The 24,502-nt window shown below is 33.4% G+C and overlaps 1 protein-coding gene across 1 annotated transcript in view; it reads right to left on the reverse strand.

The window, feature by feature from the left end:
* The window catches only part of LOC143246771 (ras-related and estrogen-regulated growth inhibitor-like), a 36,961-nt gene extending 12,815 nt beyond the window's left edge, over positions 1–24,146 (reverse strand). The window contains exons 1-3 of the mRNA XM_076493946.1: positions 23,703–24,146; positions 13,874–14,054; positions 4,947–5,003 (exon numbers count right to left, since the gene is read on the reverse strand). Of these exons, the coding sequence (XP_076350061.1) occupies positions 4,947–5,003; positions 13,874–14,042 (226 nt within the window). The 5' untranslated portion in view covers positions 14,043–14,054; positions 23,703–24,146. The remainder of the gene's footprint in view (positions 1–4,946; positions 5,004–13,873; positions 14,055–23,702) is intronic.
* Positions 24,147–24,502: the final 356 nt, after the last annotated feature.

Raw genomic sequence — 24,502 nt, forward strand, 5'->3', positions numbered from 1 at the left:
TATAAACCTGACGATGAAGAGTTATGCTACACCCAGAAAATGTAGTAAAATAGATGTTTAAGCGAATAAGGTTTATTATTATGAGGGTTTCTTTTCTTTTAGTGCAAAGCTACATAATGGATTACCTGCTCTCTGCCCACCAGGGAGAATCGATTCACAGACTTTAACGTTGTAAATCCGCAAACTTACCGCTTAATGAGAAGGAACAGGGAAGTGCCTCATGGTCACTGTGCTGGGATCAAAATGATCTGAAAATCGAGAGGTGGTACTGTTGAACACGCTCTACAGTTTTATCTGTGAGTGTGTTATAAACGTAACAGTCAATTCATTTATGCATTGTGGTAGACAAGTTGGATTGTGAATCCGATAGTTCATGGCTCTCCTCGTGTTACCGCAAAATATTTGAACTGTGGGTGCATTATAAGAAAAAGGACCAAGTCCTTCTGTTCAACTAAAGTAACCCAAGAGTTGACGTCGTAGTCTTGTCTTTCCTCTTATCTAATGTTCTGAAATGAGAGATGACTAATGCAGACGAGAGGTGGCTAGTGTAGATGAGAGATGACTAGTGTAGACGAGAGATGGCTAGTTTAGATGAGAGATGGCTAGTGTGGATAGCCCTTGTGTAGCTGTGTGCAAACATCCGAACCAAGCAGATAATTACATACATTTATACAGCCATCCACCTATGCAGCTATTTATCTGTTTGCTCGTCTGTTTGCTCAACTACCTAATTATTCATCTGTGCTGTTTTCCATCTTTCTAACTTGCTTTCATCTATCATGTGTTCGTTAAATAAAATTTAACGTTGTTCATTTAGTTAACTCTCTTTAATATAACACATAAATGTTCAATTTCATTTCATACTCATTATGTCCGTTAATAAAAAATAATTAATTAACGATTGTCGCTGTTATTAAGTTTCGGTAGTTCTAACACCCTAGGTTATTATTCCTTTAAGACTAGAAATTAGTGAAGAATATTATGAGGAGCTTAAAGCAGTAGAATGTGAAAAAAAAAAATTGTTCTTGGGAAATGACATATAATCTATAGGGCAAGTGTTGGCAAGTTTTAATTAACTTCTTGAATTGCAGTCACCAAGTGTCTTCCCGAAATTACAAGGACGCTGAGATTGCTAATCATGCTGTGAAATAACTATAAGTTACGTGATAGTTAGAGGAACTCGCATGACTACAAAATAGAGCAATGAATGTATAGCTTTTTACGTACGATTAAAACGAAGTGAACGTAAAGGAATGTATAACTCAGTGTTGCTATAAATAGTCCAATAAACATTAAAGCTTTTAGACTGGGAGTAACGGTTGTTAAATAAAAACTTTACATCACGCATTAGAATAATGAAAAAACTGTTTCATGATATCTGTAAATAGAACGTGCAGATTTTATCAAAACAATATAGACATATTGGTGTATAAAAGAAATGAGTTGTATAAGAAAGATGTGGTCAATATATTTGTAGAATCTGGATTTGTTTTTATGACTAAGATGAACTAAGATGAAAAAGCATATGTTATCTGAGTTGGTACGACGCACGCAAATTTTATATTTTTGTTTTTTCGAAAAGTTGGAATATAGCGACGTAGAGGCATACAAACTTCATAGACAGAAATAAACTGGATAAATAATAAAAAATAACCAATGTACGTGCAGTACAAGCACGTGTTATATGTATCTCAGAGCGGCTGGTATGGATGTTAACACTTTTATTGATAAGCATAGAACAACATTTCAACCTTCCTAGGTCATATTCAGGACATGTTTCGCTATATGTTATTGCTTTGTACTTAAAACCACATTTTTTAAAAAATTTTGCAATGCTTCAGTCTTCTACTGTTTCATCATACTAATACTCCATGTGTTCAATTTCATCGAAACTACACAATAAATCTAAATATTACTCCTTTACAAAAACATGCAGATGGAACAACAACTATTTTTTCTGCTAGAAATCAACAGTGCCTTTGTGGTGCCCCCCCCCCCCAGTGGCTCAGCGGTATGTCTGCGGACTTACAATGCTAAAAACCGGGTTTCGATACTCGTGGTGGGCAGAGCACAGATAGCCCATTGTGTAGTTTTGTGCTTAATTTAAAACAACAACAACAGCCTTTGTGATGTTTTCAAACGTCATATTTTTTTTTATAGTTTTCTTGAAAAAAAAGGATGCTTATAAATTCTACTTAAAGAAATGCCATATATTTTAAAATAAAACTGGCAATGTCTTTTTTTTAGGGCTATCTTCAATGCTTGATGCAAGTTAGGTTAAGTAAATTCTGATTCCTCGAAAACCACAGTCTGCTGCGTTATAAAGTTCAAACAAACAAAAAGTTTTCTTAAGGCAAATGCTACATTCAAGAACTCTATGAGCTCTCAAAGTCTTAGGGTTAAACGTTTAAAATAATACCAGTAAAGGTCTATATTGACGACCTGCATAAAGCTGAAAGATCCGCAAAACTCTCCTAATATTGTCAAGCTCTCAAAGCAGTACACACAAAGCCAAAGGTGTTTTAGTCACGTCGATGAGCGAAGAGACGTCGCGTTCACGGTATACCACTTGAAAAGGTCGTGGGCTTCCTTAGCTATTATTTGGTTTGCTGAAATTATAATTTATTCTGGACGAGTTTCTAATTTATTATGTTACATATTACGATTTCAAATAGCCGGAAATTTTAATTTAAAAGTCAACTGAATGTTAATATATATCGAATTTATGATATTTGCCAACAAGTTTGATATGCACAGTTTTATATCTTAACTCAAATATATTTTAATATACAAACAACGATATAATTTGTAATAATGGTTATTGCACATAGTTATTACAAACAATGATTTATATACAACACTTTTACAAACTTACAAACAATAGTGAGTCTTCTGTCTCATCTTGAACCGAGTATTTTATCGATGGTTTACGATGAGCGAATGAATTTCAAGTTGATGTCGTTATAGTTTGTTTAACAGCTAGCTAACTAATAACTTTACTGAACACACGTAAGGTTTTTCTCCGACGAACATATCTAATGTCCTCGTAGAAATACTAACAAACGAAGTTAATTTTTTGAAGTAAAACAGTTTATATGTTTGAAATCTATAAACGTTCCTGGTCAGATATCTGTAGTTTTCCGATTAATAATCGTTTATTACAGTTATATCTTACGAGGCTTATAGTATACTAACAATAGCAAACCAACACTATAAAACTGTCTATTGGCGCGTCGATTTATAAACTTTTAGGTAAGGTTCTCGAAAGTTCAGTTGGCAATAATATCAGAAGATTCGGTAGTGCTTTCCTAAAACATATATTGTTAATTTCTACTCTCGGGAATCTCCTATAAATTTATACAGTAAGCAGGACTTTTGCAATATGCATTTAATAATATGTTTAACAAAGAATTTTTAAATATATATATTAAACTGAAACAAGCATAGATATTAAAATAAATGTATAATAATAAATCCGTTATACAAGAAAAACAACTCTTTCTCTAACTATGTTACAAGTTATCACAGAAGAACACAGATTTACGAACACTTGTGCGATTGTAAAAAAGAAAGTTAAGTATTTTACTTAAACACTTCACTGCGTTCACGCAAGAAAGTGTAAAAAAATGTAAATATCATAAACAGATTTTACACATTAAGCAAGAAACCAAAATTCACATACTTTGACCTCGTATTACACATTTCCCCTGTCCTTTCAGGCTGACATGGCCGTCTATAGTTCTAAAACTACAAAACACAAACAAACAAAAAAACCCAACCAACTTTAATCGTGGCGCTCAAACCTCGAAATAACTCGTTCTCACCTCCCAGTAAAACAACTTATCTAACAGCACTTACGTGTACTAACAAAAAAACACTACTACAAATAAATCACGATGTATTACTTAGCTAACCCCACCCAGGGGGATTAGTCTGTCACACCACACTAGTAAGATACAAAATACATGAAAGTATACCTTGTAACAAAAACGAACATTTAAAATGAACCCATTAACAACGATGTACGTTACAAAATATACCATTTAACATTTAAACTCATCTACTTTAAGATGAGGCAGTCAATAATACCATCTTTACTTTTAAAACAAAAGAAAGTGTTAAACTTGATAACTAGAAGTCACACTCAAATGAAAATAAACTTACATATAAAAAAATGCACTATAACCTCTGTAACGTTGTCTTTCGTAAATTTTAAATTACATCTACTTGTATAATGTAAGTCTAAAAGTACTAAATGTGTTATTATGCCTCTTGGAATAAACCTGTTCTGCTTCAAGAATGAACATGTTTTTACTATCCTGCTTCAAGAATGAACATGTGTTTACCATCCTGCTTTTATGATCTTTTAGTGGCATATATTGTCAAACAAACTTCTACAAGATCATAAGAATTATATATAATGGTATAACGAAACTGGTAAGATAAACATTCACTGAACTCACGTGCATTTGTGAGAAAAGTACCATTTCTGAGATGTGAAAGTACGGTTTTTATATGCGCATAACGTACTAGTGATGATTTATACCCACATATCATGTATTTATAGAGTGCGAAAATGTAATCTATATGTGCGTAGTAACCGAATTCCGATGACAGTTATTTCAGAGCTATTGACTGGATCAACATAAAAATGTATATAAAGTGAAATTTAAACACACATATATAATTGTATAACAATACGATAAATATATCACATAACACTGTAAGTTAACATGAATCATAACAAGATTATTGAATTTATTTTTTGCTTTTGTTAAGAACAAAGATACACAATAGACTGTCTGTGTTCTGCTCACCAACGGTATCAAAACTTGCTTTTTAGCAAAATAAGTCATCAGATCTACTGCTGAGCAACCGAAAGCAAATAGAAAAGGACAATATAAAAATTAGTGGTGTTAAAAGTTATAAATAAAAACATAACTTACCCAGAGTAGGGTCATAGTCTCCTATAAACCTTCTAGTGATGAAGCGAACAGTCAGAGCTGAAATTTCAAGAACATTATTTTCTAACAAATTACACAAGTTATATATTTCCAATCTAGTATTTTTATCTAGTGTTTGATAATGCTATAAATAATAGAGCCAGAAATTAATTAAATGTATTTTTGAAGATGTTTGACTATTTTATACTTTCACACTTTATAACTACAATTCAGCGAGTCTACCTTTCCACAGAAGCTTCCTGTTACAACTAAACTTGCACTTATGTAAAGGGGAGAAAGTTTGGTTTGTTGTGAATTCCGCGCAAAGCTACTTAAGGACTATCTGCGCTAGCCGTCCCTAATGTACCAGTGTGAGACTGGAGTGAAGGCAGCTAGTAAGCACCACCCACTGCCAACTCTTGGGCTACGTTTTTACCAACGAATAGTGGGATTGATCGTAACATTATAACCCCCCACAGCTGAAAGGACGAACATGTTTGGTGTGACGGGGATTCGAACCCGCGACCCTTGGACTACGAGTCGAGTGTCTTAATCACCTGGCCATGCTGGGCCAGGGGAAGAAGGTAGGACGCACATGAAACGACTTTACTTGAATCAGAAGCAGACATCTTACATATAACTGTCAATGAGGAACATGAAAAAAATGTCGATTAGAGAAGCATCAAGTTTCGCATACAACAATATTAGTTTTTTCACTTTGTCGCTAACTTCAGATTTGAAGTTTCAATGCTTTATAAGAAACAAGAAAGAAGTATTTGAACGATATTTTAGCGCTCTTTCCTGACGCTAAATATATTTCTATACTTTCCTAACCAACTGTGACAAACAAGCTCCTAGGAGGATAGATTGGGAGATAAATTGCCCAAAGTTTTTTTTTTAATATTTGAGAGAACTGGTAAAAAAAAACAAGTCCATTAATTCTAAGAACGTGTGGAAAACAGCGGGCTACGATAAATTATATGTTGGTGTTCAAAATCTCTAATTAGTTTAAGGCATTGATGTCAAACTGTTTTGAAATTTAATTGATAATTCATGCAGGTATTTCAAACGAGGTCTGATTATATGGAAATTCATGGTATATATTGATTATTATAATGTTTGTTTGTTTGTTTGTTTTGGATTTCGCTCATAGCTACTCGAGAGCTATCTGCGCTAGCCGTTCCTAATTTAGCAGTGTAAGACAAAGGGAAGGCAGCTAGTCATCACCACCCGCTGCTAACTCTTAGGCTACTCTTCTAGTAACGAACAGTGGGATTGACCGTCACGTTATCACGCCACCACGGTTGAAAGTGCGAGCATGTTTGATGCGACGAGGATTCCAACCCGCGACCATCAGATTATGAGTCGAACGGTTTAACCAATCTGGCCATGCCGGCCCAATATAAGTTTAATATCTACAATTATATCATCCGACGATTTCAATATAATGGTAATGTTGGGTGTATTAATTGCGAAATAATTACACATGAAACAGTCATATTTTTCGTAATGATGCGAAACTATGCCAGTTTCTTATGGTTTTTTCTTCTGTATAAGTGGGATTTTAAGCTGATCACGATTAAATCAGTTGCTTCTTAATAATCAGAATTAACGTAGGTCAGCGACGTGTGGTATATTACTTATAGATTGTTTGCATAATAGAATCTCTTCTCAAATTCTATCATTCTGTATAAACTAATATCAGCCCTTCTTGATGAAGAGAAACCCACTTGATATAAAAATGTATCTCAGAACGGCTGGTATGGATATTAACACTTTTATTGATAAGCAGGGAATAACGTTTCGACCTTTCTAACCTAGGAAAGTCGAAACGTTGTTCTCTGCTCATCAATAAAAGTGTTAATACCTGTATCAACCGTTCTGAGATACATTAATTTGTTTGGTTTGAATTTCGCGCAAAGCCACTCGAACGCTATCTGCGCTAGTCGTCCTTAATTTATCAGTGTAAGACTAGAGGGAAGGCAGCTAGTCATCACCAACGACCGCTAACTCTTGGACTACTCTTTTACCAACGAATAGTGGGATTAATCGTCACATTATAACGCCCCCACGGCTGAAAGGGTGAGCATGTTTGGTGCGACCGGAATTCAAACCTACGCCCCTCGGATTACGAGTCGAACGCCTTAACCCACTTGGCCATGCCGGGCCAGATACATTAATATCAGCACTGTCATGAAATCTATTAGAACCCGAATATGACGATCACGGTCAAAGAAACAGAACTAAAACTTTGTTTTCTAACTTAATTTTATAAATAGAGGACAAAAGATACTGTTGTGAATTTCTTCTCCCCCCCAAAGTAACAGCTTAGTATTTTTGTAGGTCTTAATGATAAATTTACTCACATATTTGGAATAACAACAATGTGTGTTCGCGACCACTATATATTGTAAAAGGCACAACTACAATATTTTCCTTTCCAAGGAATAAGGATTTAGTTGACTCGTCAAGGCTGTTAAACATTTAGGGATTTCGTTGATTCGTCGAGACTATTGCACATGTAGAAATCTAGTTGAGTCGTCGAAGCTATTACACATGCAGAGATCTAGTTGACTCGTCGAGACTGTTACACATGCAAAAACACCATTTTTATATCCAAGAGTCTGATTTCTAAAATACTCTTCTATAGTACTCTTAAACACCATATCTGAAAGCAAACTATTTCATAAGTCGACAATCCAATTAACTGGAGTTTAGTTTTTTAGTACCTGAAACTCTTTTCTTCCAGTCTTACTACCAAGAAAGTTATTCTTCATTTGTATTTGTTTATCACAATCCCCTAACAGTCATAAAACCTCTAACAAGTCCCTTCTCTCACTGAACCCTTCTCTTCTCCAGGGAAAATATATATTTCATTCAATTTTCATAAAATCTGAAACGATCTTCAGTAATATAAACACTACTACTACATTTTGTAACAGCCACAGCCATGATATTTTGTAATAAACATAGCCACGAAGTTTCGTAACAGATGCAGCCACTGTATTTCGTAAAATACAAAGCGACTATCAATTGAAACAGACACAAACATTAATGTTTCTAAGACACAACCAATACATTTTGTAACAGACTCACCCTCTATATTTTGAAAAAAAGATACAGCCATTATATTTTGTAACAGATGCACCTACAATATGAGACTATAATTCTAACAGATAGTATGTTTTGTAACAAGTATGGCTTCCCTGTTTTCCTGAGGCTGACAAGGAATGTAATACATACGTTAGACTACATGAACTATATTTCAGCACGGATGGATAAACAACCTTCGGAAAGTGACACTCGGCCATCAATCAAAGCACCTTCGTGCAACCCGAGCTCCTGGAGTTTCACTTTCACTGAGTAATCTCATGGTGATAATAGTCATCTTACAGAGTTGGACGTATGGCAGTGTGGAGTGTTCAAGAAAAAAAACAGTTTGTTATTATACAAAATGCTTTTAAGAGACAGTCGTTAAAGATACCCATGATGTTAATTAGTATTAGCGGAAGATTATACTTATAAAAGAGAAGTTTATAGAAAAGTCAAAATAGTGCACATCTTGTTCTTAAGCATTAAATACATAGAGCTTTCAAAAATACATTATTTGAAAATAAAAACATAATAAATGTATTTCCAAAAACCTTATTAGAGGTTTGCCATATTATTTTATTGTTTCTATGTCGAATATGTAATTTCTTGATTTCTGAACAATTTAATTTGTGTTAAATATAGAAAAAAACGCCTATTAGTTAAAATAGGTTTGTTTGTTATTAAACATAAGGCTACATACATAATGGGCTATTCGTATTGTGTTCACCACGAGTGTTGAAATGCAGCCCTTTGGCATAAAAATGAACCACTTAGGGAAATGCCTGTTAAAGTTAAACGATCTTTTACTGAAAATACTATGGTTGAGGTTATTATTTCTGTCATGATATCAAAATGAAGTCTTCGCACGTAAAGTAACATATTTGTACACCAAATGTTCAGATTTGTAGTTCACTTCCTTCTGTTTGAGGCTCATGGTACCAATAATTTCTCTGTGTGTCTAGGAAACTGTGACTAAAACATGATAAATTATCACGTCGCATCTGATACCGTTAGTTGTTTATTTATTTGTAATGTTTGAACATGTGTAAAGGTGATACAGTTTGGTTTGTTTTAAATTTCGAGCATACCTACTCGTATGCTATCTGTGCTAGCCGTCCCTAATGTAGCAGTGTACGACTAATAGGAAGGCAGCTAGTCATTACTACCAACCGCCAACTCTTGGACTACTCTTTTACCAACGAATAGTGGGATTGATCGTCACTTTATAACGCCCCCACAGCTGAGAGGGCGAGCATATTTGGTGTAACGGGGACTCGAACACGCGACCCTCGGATTACGAGTCGAGTGCCTTAACCACCTAACCATGCCAGGCCGTGTAGCTTTGCGCTCAACAACAGACAGAGGAGTCACAAAAAACAGTTTCATATCAGGAAGAGGATGTCCATTAAAATAAAGAAACAATATAAGATTGACCATGGAAAACCTTCCAATCTTATACTTCCTTACCTTCAATATTCCTTATCTAACAAAAACGCTTATTCGTTGTTTTGTTGTTGTTGTTTTTTAATCTCAAATCCATTTCATAAGCAGGGTCGCGGATTCAAATCCCCGTCACATCAAACATGTTCAACCTATCAGCCGTGAGGGCGTTATAATGTTACGGCCAATACCACTATTCTTTGGTGGAGGAGGAGCTCAATACTTGGCAGTGGGTGATGCTGACTAGCTGTCTTCCCTTTCGTCATACACTGCTAAATTAGGGATGGTTAGTACAGATAGTTCTCGTGTAGCTTTGCGTGGAATTCAACAACAAATAAACAAATATCTCAGAAGCCTGGATTATTGTTCTGCAGAAGAGGACTGAGATTTTCTTTAATATCAATTGTTTAATACACATCCTAGGATAAGCAAAGCGTTCATCAACTTTAAACGTTTACAGGAACGTTTTAACCAATTATACTTTTGTAAACATATTCGTATCTGTTTACAATATTGCGTTTAGATAATGTTTTATATATGACTAAAGCTCTTAGGTTTAACCGGGTCCTTTCTACGGGCTCTACTACAGCGCATTTTGAATGATCTCAGTAAAATTTAATGTGAGGAACCTCTTCATACAATGTAAACAAAACTAACTCGAAACAACTCGAATTTTATGAATTCGTTTTTTTCTCATTGCAAAGTCACATCGGGCTATGTACTGCGTCCACCAAGGGGAAACGAACCGCTGATTTTAGTATTGTATATCCGTAGACGTACCGCTGTACTAGCTGGTAGCCTGTAAGTACATTCTTCGCAAATAACAAGCTGTTGTGCACAACCTTAACCTACAACGCCTGGAGGGAAGGGTTCGCACATTACTTCTAATCTACGTCATATTTCAAGATAAAAACAAGTCTGTTTGTGAAAGTAACTTACAACATCATGTTTTTGCAGGTTGTTGTTAAGCAAAAAAAAAGTTGTTTATTTCGAGTTCTCGGAAATATCACAGACTTACCGCATAAGAATTCTGCTAATTCTTAACAAAATTGGAACGTTAATTAGATGACCTGTATACGAGTATCTCAGAAGGTGCAGAATAATGATTATCTTAAAATACAATAAAAACAATTAAAATAAAAAAGAAGAAAATTATTAAAAGAGATTAAAAAGTCTAAAATAGTTGTTATCGCTGATAAAAATAAATGAGATTGTTAATTAATATTTAGATGAATGTTAGCTGCAACTTAATAAAAACAAACAATAATTACAACTGAAACGCTTATGAGATAAACGGAAATAAAAGGAAAGAAGTAAAACATAGGTGGAAATTATAACCACGAACAAGTTAAATAACAACTACGCTAAATCATAAAATGAAGTAAGCAGTTAATGAAAATAATTATAAAATTGTAGAAAGGGAACGACTGGAAATAGGTACACAGTGAAAGCCACAGTTAGATCTAAAAACAAGTAAAATTAAGCTTTTACACTGAAAAAATAAAAGATGGACGATTGTATTAAGTGAATCAACTTTATGAAAAATAAAAAGGTAAAACGTATTGCATTATGAATTGGAGAAATGAAACATAAATTTAAGAAACAAATTCAACATTAAGTGTAGAAGTATATTGAAAATAGAAATAATAATAAACATAAAATACAAAAATAGAGTGAAACTTGCTGCAAATATAGTTTGCCTATTTTCATAATTTTCGTGCAGAATTACACAAAAAAACTGTTTAAATTTAGTGGTGAGAAACTAGAGGAAAAGCAGGGAGTAAACATCAGCCACAGCTAACTTTAGGGATATATCGCATACATATTACTAAATCACCACCTTTAACTGTATTATTACCCCAATCCCAACCCCTTTTTGCTCGATACTTTAGTATGTCATAGAAACTATAGTACCATAATTTATCCCCACTTTTCTGTCGCTAGTGTAAATTCTATATGTAAACGTATTCTGCCTCAACTTGTTATTTACGTATTACTTTGACAAAGCTGCGGAAGTTTCTTTGTTCTGGTCAAAATTACAGTAACTACAATTAAGTATAATTATTCATTAAATATCGGGAGGATATGTAAATGAAGGATACACAACACGCTGTATTTCATTTACCAAATTCCACCCATAATCTTAATAAACGACGAAACTACATTGCAAATACGTTAAAATTAATTAAATGTAACACTGACAAACTGGGTAATATTTAGTTCAAGGTATTTCACCTAAATTGGTCTTGGAATTCGACAAGATTAATTATAAGGATTTCTTTTCTTTTTTTTTAAACAACATAGTAAATATATATTTGAAGGTATGCCTGCATATAGATCGACGTATCAAGGAATGTAAGCTATATATTAGGAATGTTGCATAACCAGTCCTGAACTTGCAAATAACCTAACCCCAATGCACTTACCACATTGTATCAAACTAAAACATCAGGTAGTTATTGGGTACTGATAACGATTTTACAGAAATGTAAAAAAATAATTTTATACCAAACAGGCAATTTGTTACATAGGGTTTATCTCCGTTTTTTGATATGGAAAACTACTGCGATATGGACGTAAACTAAAACACGTTAATTATTTTATCTGTTTTTAGACTTCATTTATTAACAGTATTCATAGAGATTTGTATTTTGTCTTCTCCACGTGCTCCCCAGTGGCTCAGCGGTATGTCTGCGGACTTACAAGGCTAAAAACCGGGTTTTGATACCTGTGGTGGGCAGAGCACAGATAGCCCATTGTATAGCTATGTGCTTAATTCAAAACAACAACATCTTCTCCACGTTTTTTATTATTACTACTAATATTATAATATAACAAAACATGTATTATATTTAACTTATAAAACAGTAAACGACAATGTCAGATTAGTGTCACAAATTGTCCAGATAAATAAAAAGACGTTGTTGCTTTTGAGTTCAAAATACACAAGGAAGAAATAGAATCTCTGTACACCCTTACTGTTGAATGCGTAACTACTTTCCGTGCTATTTTCAAACTCAGGTGATTTATAATTTAGAAGGATGTTTCCCAGAAGAATATAATGACCATCAAATCAATCCACTAATCTGTAGATTTCCCGCTTCGTCGCTTCTGTTTAACTTGTTTTGATGTTGAGAGAAAAATAACTCAGAATTCCTTAGATGCCTTGCCTCCTGAAATTAGGCCTGTCCATCATGATTTGTTTTTGAAACCAGATACCGTGAGGTCTTTTCATGAACGGGTCACAATGAAAGCTCGTCGTTCCTTTGTTGTTTTTGTTGTCCAGAAAAGAAGAATACACCCTTCTTATTCGTTTCTGTTTTAACCGAACCGCGAACTTTGCTTCTTCGATTATTTTTGATGTCCTAGTTTCGATGCGTAAAGGCTTAACTGCTCTTTATCTTTTTCACAAATGTCTCAATGATTTCTCTATAAATGTTAGAATATTTTAGTGAATATACTAAACTACTATGATTTATTGTTAAAAGCATATGAAATATGTGTTATAGATATGTTTTTATTTTGTGGAATAATTTGGATAATGTAAGCTTCAGCAGCGTGAAGTATAAAGATGAGAGTACACGATGTGTATTTATTGCTAAGCATGAGAGTATACAATGTGTATTTATTGCTAAGCATGAGAGCACACAACAGACTGATTATCTGTGTGATAATAGTGGGAATAGAAATCCAATTTTTCATAGTTAAAAGCTCGCCATCTTATTGCTGAGCCACAGAAGGTAGATGAGATTTTTTTATCTTGCTGTCGTGACATATCTACCTTTGAAAACAAATGTTTGCTGTATGGAATTAACCACCTACTTAGTAACTTCGGATGAGATTCGGGCTGAACGCGGTCCAGTAGTTAGGGTACCGAATTGTTTATTGGAAATTTTAAGAGTCAAGCACACAATATGCTGGAAAGTGCATTTCGAATTTTTAACTATTAGTTTTCTACAAAAAGTAAAAGCTGATCCTGCAATTCAGTTAAGAGTTAACAGACTGAGTTCTAAGTTCTGTGTTAATAACAGCTAGGCTTGAACCTTGGTCATTTAACTCACAAGTTGCCTATTTATTTACATCAAGTTTTTAGGCTTAACTTGAAAAATTTGAAATACGTATTCCAAAAAATAAAAAATAATGTCATTAAATCTAGTATGAGCGTCTCGTGCCAGTTCTCTAAGCTTTTAAAACACTTAAGTTAAACAAAATTCGCTGAAATAAAATAAACATCACGTATTAGAAAAGTTTGTCTCTTCGTGGAAGTAACTAGGCTTTCAGAGTGAACAAAAATGACTTCTTAACTTACAACAAAAAACTTGATAAAAACCATTCACGTCGTATTCGGAAACAAAAACGCAAACACATACTTTTAAAAAGAGTAAATTATGGCTCACCTGACTTTCCTACTCCTGCAAGTCCTAGTACCAAAACTTTCAGTGGTTTTGGTCGAACATAGTGCGACAGTCTGCTAAATACTGATTTGTTGCCTGGATACCGATGAGAAAAGAGAGATGAAGAAGAGGTTTCATCACCATTGCTATCATGTTGCACGTGATGATGCATCTTTGTTCCAGGCTAAATTCCAAAAAATGCTGATATAAGATTTACAGAAACAATAAACCAAAAAAATTGGAAAAAACACCAGCTTTGTGTAGATTTGCTCTCAATAATATAATATCCTAATAAAGCAATAAAGTTTTTTATCATTTAATTAAGCGGAATTCTAGATGAATTGTTTTTGTTTTGAGCTTCTGTCCAGTGTCAGCGATTCGAATGAAAAAATACAAAAATAATTTAGTCCGAGATTTACTGGATAATTTTGTTTGTTTGTTTTGGAATTTCGCACAAAGCTACTCGAGGGCTATCTGTGCTAGCCGTCCCTAATTTAGCAGTGTAAGACTAGAGGGAAGGCAGCTAGTCATCACCACCCACCGTCAACTCTTGGGCTACTCTTTTACCAACGAAAAGTGGGATTGACCGTCACATTATACCGCCCCCACGGCTAGGAGGGCGAGCATGTTTGGCGCGACGCGGGTGCGACCCTCGGATTACGAGTCGCGCGCCTTACGCGCTTGGCCATGCCGGGCCCAAACTGGATAATGATTTCAAATGGGCAACTAACTCGTAGAACATTAGTGAAGATTCGTATAACTGGTTGTTGTTGTTTTTTCCAGTTAAACCTTTCAATGGAACACGCTATAGTGTGCTAGCATAGGTTACGTGGAACATTTAAATATTACCCTAATATTTGTTGTTGTGTTTTTGCATTATCTATTGTTCGTTTAACAAAATATATTTTTCCCAGCAAGCACTTTATTAACGTGGTCAAAATATGTACAGTACTTTTCACTCATATGCGGCTTTTTAAACCATTCTTATCTTCACATATTTGGCTCGGCATGGTCAGGTTGGTTAAGGCGTTCGACTCGTAGTCCGAGGGTCGCGAGTTCGAATCCCCGTCGCACCAAACATGATCGCTCTTTCAGCCGTGAGAGCGTTATAATATGACGGTCAATCACACTATTCGTTGGTAAAAGAGTAGCCCAAGAGTTGGCGATGGGTGGTGATGACTAGCTGCCTACCCTCTAGTCTTACACTGCTAAATTAGGAACGGCTAACGCAGATAGCCCTCGTGTAGGTTTGCGCGAAATACAAAAACAAACAAATCTTCACATATTTACAACCTCAACAGCAAGTGAGCTTGGTCGTAGTAGAGTTGGCAAAGAATACGTCTTAATACTAAGTCTTAATTAGTGGTGTAATCATATAAAAAAATGCATCTACTAAAGGATTTTGAAAAAGAGAAGTTCCAGAGCTACATCTCAACAAGCAATATCTTATCAATACTTTTCACATATTTTAAGCAAGAGCACAATAACAAGAGTTTGTATATGTTTCTACATTTTAAACGTAGGCAAATTTAAAAGATTGGCAGGCTTACTATATCGAGACCCATAACTTCTTCTTCGTAACTGTCACAAATAGATTTTGTAATTACGGGCAGCTAGATTCGTGATAACCACGTTTTAAACACGTGGAAGAGACTCTTAGGTCTATTCGGTTTTATTTCAATAAGAATTTGTTTGTTTGTGGTTTAGTGCAAAGGCGCATAACTTGCTATGTGTTCTGACCACTGCGAGTGTCAAAATTCTAATTTTTTGGCGTTATAAGCTCCCAACTTTACCGCTGTGCCACCGAAAACATTTCAATAATTGAAACATTAACATTTATTTATCTGTTTTGTCTAATTAAAATGAATAATTATTTTTTAATTTTTATTTGGGTTAGTTTTTGGTTATCGTTGTTCTCAAGTACAAAGTTACAAAAGTTGTCAGTATCAAACCCGTTTTTTTTCGCTGTATAGGTCTGTAGACTTACAGCTGAGCCAATGGAAGACAAGGACACTTTTATCTCGTTAATAATTCAAATTAGAATAAAAAAGTGACATGTGACGCTCATACTGCGATTATTAGTTTATCTCTAGGCAACGAAATAAAAATAACTTACAAAATTTGGCCTGTGAAGCATTCAGAAACGAAATATACGTATTTTTGCAGTGATATTTTCTAAAGGTTAGACCTTGAATTAAATGTGAAAAGTTTGAATACAATACGTTCAAAGATATATGCAGTCAGACTGGTCATTATATAGATTCACTTTAACAGTGCAGACCAGAAATAATCGAACCATAAATTCAACAACGTAATAAATGAATGTTTAAACCGTGAAACCAGATACATTTTTTATGAAAGCTACATATTCGATCCTTAGTTTCACAATATGTCTTTCTTTTGCTGACTCTCAGTCCACTAATAAATGAAGTTTTATTTCTGAAACTGGATATTTTTTATGGAATTTACATTAAGATAACCCATTTTCGATCAAGAGTATCGAGAAAGCAGACTATTCTGCTGAATTTATTGTTGACTGTTCACAGGTCTCGAACAAAGTTCGAATGCGCTCCTATCATATGACGTCTACCAATAGGATTGCTCAACACTTACCACCATTATCTTCACGTTTGAGAACACCTCATTGATTCGTGGGGAACGAGAAGTATCAGAAGTTAAAATATGCAGTATCACACCAACCTAATATCATTCCTAACCAATCCTAACGTGAAGTCTAATATAAATCATTAATAAAATCTAAAGTAATTATAACAGTTTCGAAATAAAATAAATCGAAACTGAAGCACATACTATAAAAGAGATAAAACGTAGTTTGAACATTAAAATCAATAACTACAATTAAACCTAAGTCATAGTAAATAAAACGACTCCAAAATTTCAGTCAAACTTATTTATGCATAATATTAAATACGATACAATAAAATATTAACCAATATTAAATATCAAACAACTATTACATAAAATAAAAACAAAAAGAAATGTAAATGAGATCATATAAACATATTTTTTACCTATTTAATTTCCAATTGTACTTTGACTTTTCATTTGGATATCCAGACAGTGCATTGCATAATACAATATTACTTACACGAAGCAGCCTCTTTGGTCCATCAAAACTATATACACAGTGTCTCTTATTGAGCCAAAGATAGATATTTACACCAAAAGCCAATATCTAAATCCCTAAAGTGAGACATTAGACCGAGTTAAATGTATTTATAAAAATGATTTAAATTGATCAATGACATATCAAAAGAATTGAAGATGTATGGCCTTTCTTTAAAGAAAGATAACAAACCATATCTAACTTGTTTCTCAGACTTCGTTAACTGTCTGAATATTAGTTTAAGACATTCTATCACCGGATTTCTACTTATTTGTAAAAGGTAGATAACAAAATACAGCTACATCACTTAGGTAGATAAAAATGTTTATGTCTGTGATATTTACTAATAAGAGAAAAGGGTGATCTTGCCTTTCGTCTTGAAAACAGAAACATTAAAACAAAAAAGACCGACTTTTAACTTTATATTATCAACATATATTATGTAAAGAATTTCCAAATTTTACCACTAAACAGAGAATTCTTAAACTCGGTTTCAAATGTCATTGTATTTTAAAGTAAACCCAACGCTTTCAAACGTAACAATAACAAGTTGTTTTAATTGGATGCAACCATATTAATGTTTTATGTACTTCGTGGGAATAAATAACATGTACACAACGACATCAACGCTTAAAATGGTCCTGGGTTTAACTTATGACGTGCAGCTTTAAGACATCGAGCCGAATACATGGAGCATTCCTAAACCAAATCATTATACATAAAATATTTTACTATGTTAACTACTGTAAGAAAGAAAAATAAATATATATTTATTTATGATTTTAACACACATACTTATAATTAAACATTACACAATCGCTCCAGGCTCCGGCATGGCCTGGTGGTTAAGGTACTTGACTCCACTCCGATGTTCGCGGGTTTGAATAGTCATCACACCAAACATCCTAGTCCTTTCAGCCATGGGTGCGTTATAAATGTAACGTTCAATCCCACTTATACTTTGTGTGTTGAAAGGTTTTGTCTGAGTTTGAATGCATTGAGAATGATTGAATTTTTTACAAAAACTAAAAACAAATTATTTCATCTGTTATATTCTGTTAATCAAAAATTATCAAAAGTTTAGAATCACACGTAGGCGAAATATAACGTATAAGTTAATGAAGTAATTTTTATGAACGAAACTGATATGATTGGAATTACTTTAAGCCTTACTCTGATGCACAATAACAGGTATGTTAATGTCAAACCAAGCCAAATAACATGTACACTTTCCCCTTAAACTACACGAAAATATTGTTTATTACAATAAAAAAGTCATAACTTAATTATACTAAAATGAGGGCTTTATCGGTTTATCAGAAAACATCAAAGCACTTTGGTGGTCTATAAATAAACTCCATCTTTTATGTTTGTTATCTCTTATGTGTTCTGACTTTAGAATGATTTTAAAGTTTGTAACAAAATTGTTACCCTTAGTTTTATAGCGAAGGGTTTATTTTTTAGTGTAAACAGAAATAATTAATTGACCACTCATAGGTTTACCAGATACTTTGGATATAAATATTTAAATAATAGTTGATGGTGTGTGCAAACAATCTGCTAGTTAACATCTCTACCTTATTATGTATACTCAAAGATCGCGTGGTTTTATGTAAGCAGTTTTATATATACTTTCTTATTGTTTTTTATACTTTGCAGATGCGGTCACCGTCATCCAGCTTTTCAAATTACAAAATATTCTTCCTCTTACACCTTTAATTAGGAACACCCTATTTACCATTTGATGTAAACTTGTCTGTTTCCGTGACAACTGAATTTAAATGTAAAGATAAGGATAATAAGTATATCATTTTAAAGGAACTAAATTAATATCCTTCCTTTAATGTGTTTACTGCACTGGAAAACTGTACTTCGTTATCTTTCCTACGAGAGCAGTGAGGATTGTGTAAGTGTAATATAGTAAAATTCAAATTATCTTTTATCACTATTTCTAGATCTTCATTTAAATCCTGTTTACCAGGAAACAGGTAATATCCTTTTCGAAACTATTCTCTTCCTGTTGCTTTAAGGCTTTATTCAAGCCTTGAATAAAGAAGGAACTACAAGAAGTTTATTAACGCAGGTGCATTAGAGAATCTGACACCACACGACAAGGTCACTTTACTTAGATTAAACTTACTTTGAGTATGTAAATATGTTGTAGCATTACGTTGGTGAACACTGACGATGATATATTTCAAGAGAAATTCCTTCTTTATTTTATTGTTTTTAAGCAACTTGTTATTTTTGTAGCAACCAAATTTATTAGTATTTTAAAAATATTTTTGCAGTATTTACTATCACTTGCAGGTTACTTTTTAACCAAGTTTGTTTTTACAACTTTAGAATCTTATTTGCATTGGTAATATTATTATCTAACTTTATCGAGAGAAAAACTTAACCGATCTATTTGTTTGAATTTTATTTCCACATTCCAAAGCATTGAAGCAAGTTTTACTTTATGTCATCCTATACCCCTACGTATAGACTCGATAAGGCAGTAACTGTAACATGAAACGATTTAATTCATCTTAGCTACTAAAACGTATTAAGTAAAACCTGGAAAGGTAATTCAATTTTTTCACTATAAATTGCTCTAACATTTATTGAGCTGTCATTATGTGGGTCAGAATGTTACATACTGAAATTAATTTGACAGCCAACGAGAACTTTGTAAAGTGAGTAAAAACCTGTATATATATTTATAATCATACAGATAACACGATGTGAAATTCAAATAAACACATTTTCACACATTGCGTAACATCAGAAAATTGTGTATTTCAAAATGAGGTGGGAAGAATTTATTGGTCAATACAATTAGCAGAGAATTAACTCAAAATAACTCTAGTTTTATGGTAGACTTTCAACTTGAAACAAACATTCGAACAGGAATTGTTTATTGAAGGTGTGCTGTCGCGTTGTTGTGTTTAGTTATAGAAGCAAATCTTGCAAATTCTTTGCAGTTTACTCAACGAAGTACATCGCTATATACAATTGACTTATTTATAACTGTGTATATTTTGAGTGAAAGGTCATAGTGAAGCAGAATATAACAGGCTGTTCTAGATTAAGAGAAGGCCAGCTAAACCATATCACATTGAAGGTAAGAACGTACGATAAAGCTCACTTAAGAACGTTTCGTTGATCAACCAATATTTGTTAACTACATAAGTAATGCGCTACTAAAAGAGCGTATTACGTGGGCGAACAAATACCCTTAGACACCACATGAAAGAATTAATGGACACTTTTATCAACTGATTAACGCCTCGTAGTTTATCAAGTAAATAGAAAGTATTTTCTTGTAATATAGTTCTAACAGAAAGAAGAGTATAGAAAATAAATCTATTGCCTGTAGAGATGTAAAACACACTTAAAAAGTCATTTTAATTATAGAAATCGCTGAAGTCTTTTCGTGAAAATTATTCTCTGTGAAGAGATAATAAGCTATGATCATATTAAGAAAAACATACAAAAAACGAAAATTTAAATAAGTCAAACAGTAAAATGGTTCTCTAATGCTCATAATAGCTATATTTAAGTCACCAAGATTGGTTCCAACTACCAAGCAAGTTACTATCGTGACTTAGGTAATAAGCCGTTAGTATAACAGCTTTCACTGTCTTGGCATAGATAATTCTTTCTTTACTGTAGTGGCTTAGACAATACATCTTTTACTGTAGTGGCTTAGACAGTGCATCTTTTACTGTTGTGGCTTAGACAGTGCATCTCTTATTATTATGTTTGTCATAGTTTATCGTGGCTTAGATAATACGGTTCTCATTCACATAGCTTAAATAATACATCCCTTACTGTAGTGTCTTAGATAACACAGCTTTTTCTGTCATGACTGAGACAGAAAAACCGTTACTTTAGACTATACACTCTATACAGAGTAAGGTATCTTGAGGGACTTCGCGTTACTTGATCTCAAATTTTAAATTTTCATCATTAAGATATACTTTTAAAGTTAATGGATTTTGATAAATTATTGGAAAATATTGTTTTTCTAGCTTATTGTAATATTTCTTTTTAATGTATCCTTTGAAATATCCATTTTGTCAAGCACCATTAGCGCTTGTATGCTCCTAACCCAGGTTATCCTGAACAAACCACTGTTAATAATACAAGTTATTAATTTACCCATTAATTACTTATTATACATAGTTATTAGAACTGATTTGCTCTATTACATTGAAGTTAATACTACTTTATAAGAAAAATGTCCGAGTACCATGCTGCTCTTGGAACTACTTCCTCCGTCATCACGCTCAGTAAAAGATGGTAAGATCAGGGTTAGACCATAGATCTTGATAAACCTTTCAGAGTCTCCACTGTATGTATATGTCGGCTTCTGATATCGTGCTCAGTCAGATCAAGGCCAAAAAAGTATTGTAACTGTACTGAAGAACTTGGTGTATTTCTCATCTAATGAAATTGTTACCATTCCAGTTTCTTCTCAAGAAAATAATAATTTATTTCGGGATGAAGCTAAACGATGGAGAACTTTCTTCAACTTTAAATCTTTATTTATTTTATTGCAAGATTCCTTGATGTTTTTCTCTAAATATTACCACGCTACTTCAACAAAAACGTACGGTTTAAATTTTAATTTATTAACTAATTATGAAATATCAGCATTTTAATACTAATCCATTTATGTTAAACGAAAGTGAAAACCTTTACTATTAACATTTTACTTTTTCTGTTTTGTCTGTACATGTCGAAACGAAACAGATGAAACATTATAAAAGTTATGTTTTTACAAACCTAACACAAAGCAACAGGCAACTACAAATATAATCACACTAGAATCATCTAGCTACGGCCCGGCATGACCAGGTGGGTTAAGACACCTCGACTCGTAATATGAGGGTCGTTCGAATCCCGGTCGCACCAAACATGCTTGCCCTTTCAGCCGTGGGGGGCGTTATAATGTTACGGTCAATATTTGTATATATTAGTACATGACTTCATATTGTACTATGAACAAATGCCAGTGTTCATTGGTATAAACAACACACTCTCACATATATACAGGCGAATTTCAACATGATTAATTATCGTAAACAAAAATAACGAGCCAAACATGATTCTGCCTTTAAATCACTTGATCAACTTCTGAGGTATACCTTATGACGATAAAATATCCATAGAATAAAGTTCGGAGAGAACAATACAAGGTAAACACCTGGAAAATGCCGGGTATGCCTCCATAACAACCAAGCCTATATTCATGTCTATTGCACAAAATGATAAATAGAAAACTCTTCAGCCGCTCAGCGGCAAGCCTGAAGGCTTCTAACAGCAGAATACAACACCGATAGCCCATTGTGTAGTTTTCTTCTAAACAAACAAACAAAATAAAATAGATAAATCAATAACTTTTATCTAATCCTAAGAAACTAAACGTATACCATGTTTTTAGCCATATTCAAAAGTGGTAACTTAGATAATTTTCATTGTACAAAATTGCATATAATGGTCACTATACACATATAAGTTTATGACCACAGCTGATTAATAATACCATGGAGAATAGTACATTATGACTTCTAAGTTGCTTTAAGACAAACCAAAACATCTTTAAAACACGTTTGGAAAAATATTTTTTCTTGTGATTCTTTAATGTTAATTTTGAATAATTCTAATAAAAAGTGACTGTTGGGAGTTCAATTAATAGTTTAGACTTGTATGTTTGTACGTTTAAATATATTAATGAATAATTGGTTTTCATCATTTCTGTACAGAAGTATTCTCTAATATACATTCTTTTTTACAGCCCATGTAAAACTGAATTAAATTTTAATGGTTCTAATTACGCGTTGTTCCTCCGGGGTCACATAAAACCTGACGCTTGATCCCGGGTTTAATGCTTTTGATTTATTTTATCTATGTTGCATAAATGTTTATTAGCTACACATACGTACGATTACAAATTATAAACTTCAAACGGAAAAGTTGTCTAGCTGTATAAATTAGTTTTGAAAGAAACTTCTAACGAGTGTATAAAACTTGTTATATTTCTAACATGAACTGTGGCTTTTTTGGAGATTAACCTGAGAGCTTTGCCAAAGGTTATTTATTTGCCTCTTAATTAAAGAAATGGTTCATATAAGCAGTTAGGATTCAAGATTAAATCTCAGGAATAGATTGATAGGTAGTTCTATTTGCACTGAGAAAAAAGAATAAAATAAGATACTTTGTTTGTTTTGAAGTTAAGCACAAAACTATACAATGGGTTATCTGTGCGCTACCCACTACGTGTATCGAAACCTGGTTTCTAGGCTTGTAAGTCCACAAACATACCGCTGTTTCACTTAGGTGTAAACAAGATAAATATAAATGCAGTTATAAGAACCTGAACTTAGCCAGTATAGCTATTTTTGCTTAGTATTTTATTTCAAATATAGGATTTTATTTTAAATCCTATATTTGTGCGAAGTAGAACAGTTAACATACTTGTTAAAATAATTAAGTTATGGTAAATATAAGCTAACTGTAGAAATTACACAAATACGAATGTCTGCGCTCAAACTCTGTTTAGGCTATCTACTTATACGATTACAAATTCAATTTACTCTAATAAGAAATAAAAATATTGACCAATAAAAATATTATATCCAAGTTAATATTTATGACCTTAAACACCTCTCCCTGAGTTTTAAAGAAAACATAAAAAGAGACACTCACGTATCTTACCTGGGATACCTTTATGATCGGTGCAGAAAATTTTCTACTTTGTTCGACGTTTTAACCAGCGGTTTACAAGCATTTATATACCTGTGCACTCTTGAAATAAAATCAACTTTGTAAGTTTTCTGCTACTTAAATTCTATTTTTATTCTTTGTCAAAATAAGACAGGTAAGAGGTATACTGTTTACAAATTTGACGTGAAACAGGTTACTAAAATCAGCTACCTAAAATTTTAAGAAGTAATACGGACGGATCATCTTTAAAAACACTTTTCAAAATTTACTGTAATGATTTTTCTCAAAGTTTATATGAATGTTCTCTTTTTCGCTACAAGTTAAATTCTTTCAGACCAAAGAATACTATCGGCAGTGGGAAACCAGATGCTGTTGAAACGCACTTTATGGACCCGCGACGTTACTGTTGCCTGGAAACTCTGTCTCTCCTTCCTAGAGTTCTGTCAGTCTCTAATGCTGTGTACTCATTCTTTAGCTCCATAGGTGAGCCTCAGAACGAGACAATGTTTCTGGCATGCTTTCAGATGTCACTCTGTTGCTAGGCAACTTGGACGCGCTAAATTATTGTAGGAGGATTCGTAACTCAGATTACATTTTACAGTGGCTAAGTAATGTTCTGTTAATTTTTTACTGAGAGGTAATTGAGAAGTACAAGGATGAAAATAGAAACTGTTTCAAAAATGTTATCTTGTTGTTCATTAAAATTACTTTTTCTTCTAGTAAAATGCTCTTTAGCGACTTCTATTACGGTATTTGCATTATAGCTTCCGCCACCTGCCTTATTGTAAACA

The sequence above is a fragment of the Tachypleus tridentatus genome, chromosome 1 (genome assembly GCF_004210375.1).
Source record: "Tachypleus tridentatus isolate NWPU-2018 chromosome 1, ASM421037v1, whole genome shotgun sequence".
Lineage (NCBI taxonomy): Eukaryota > Metazoa > Arthropoda > Merostomata > Xiphosura > Limulidae > Tachypleus > Tachypleus tridentatus.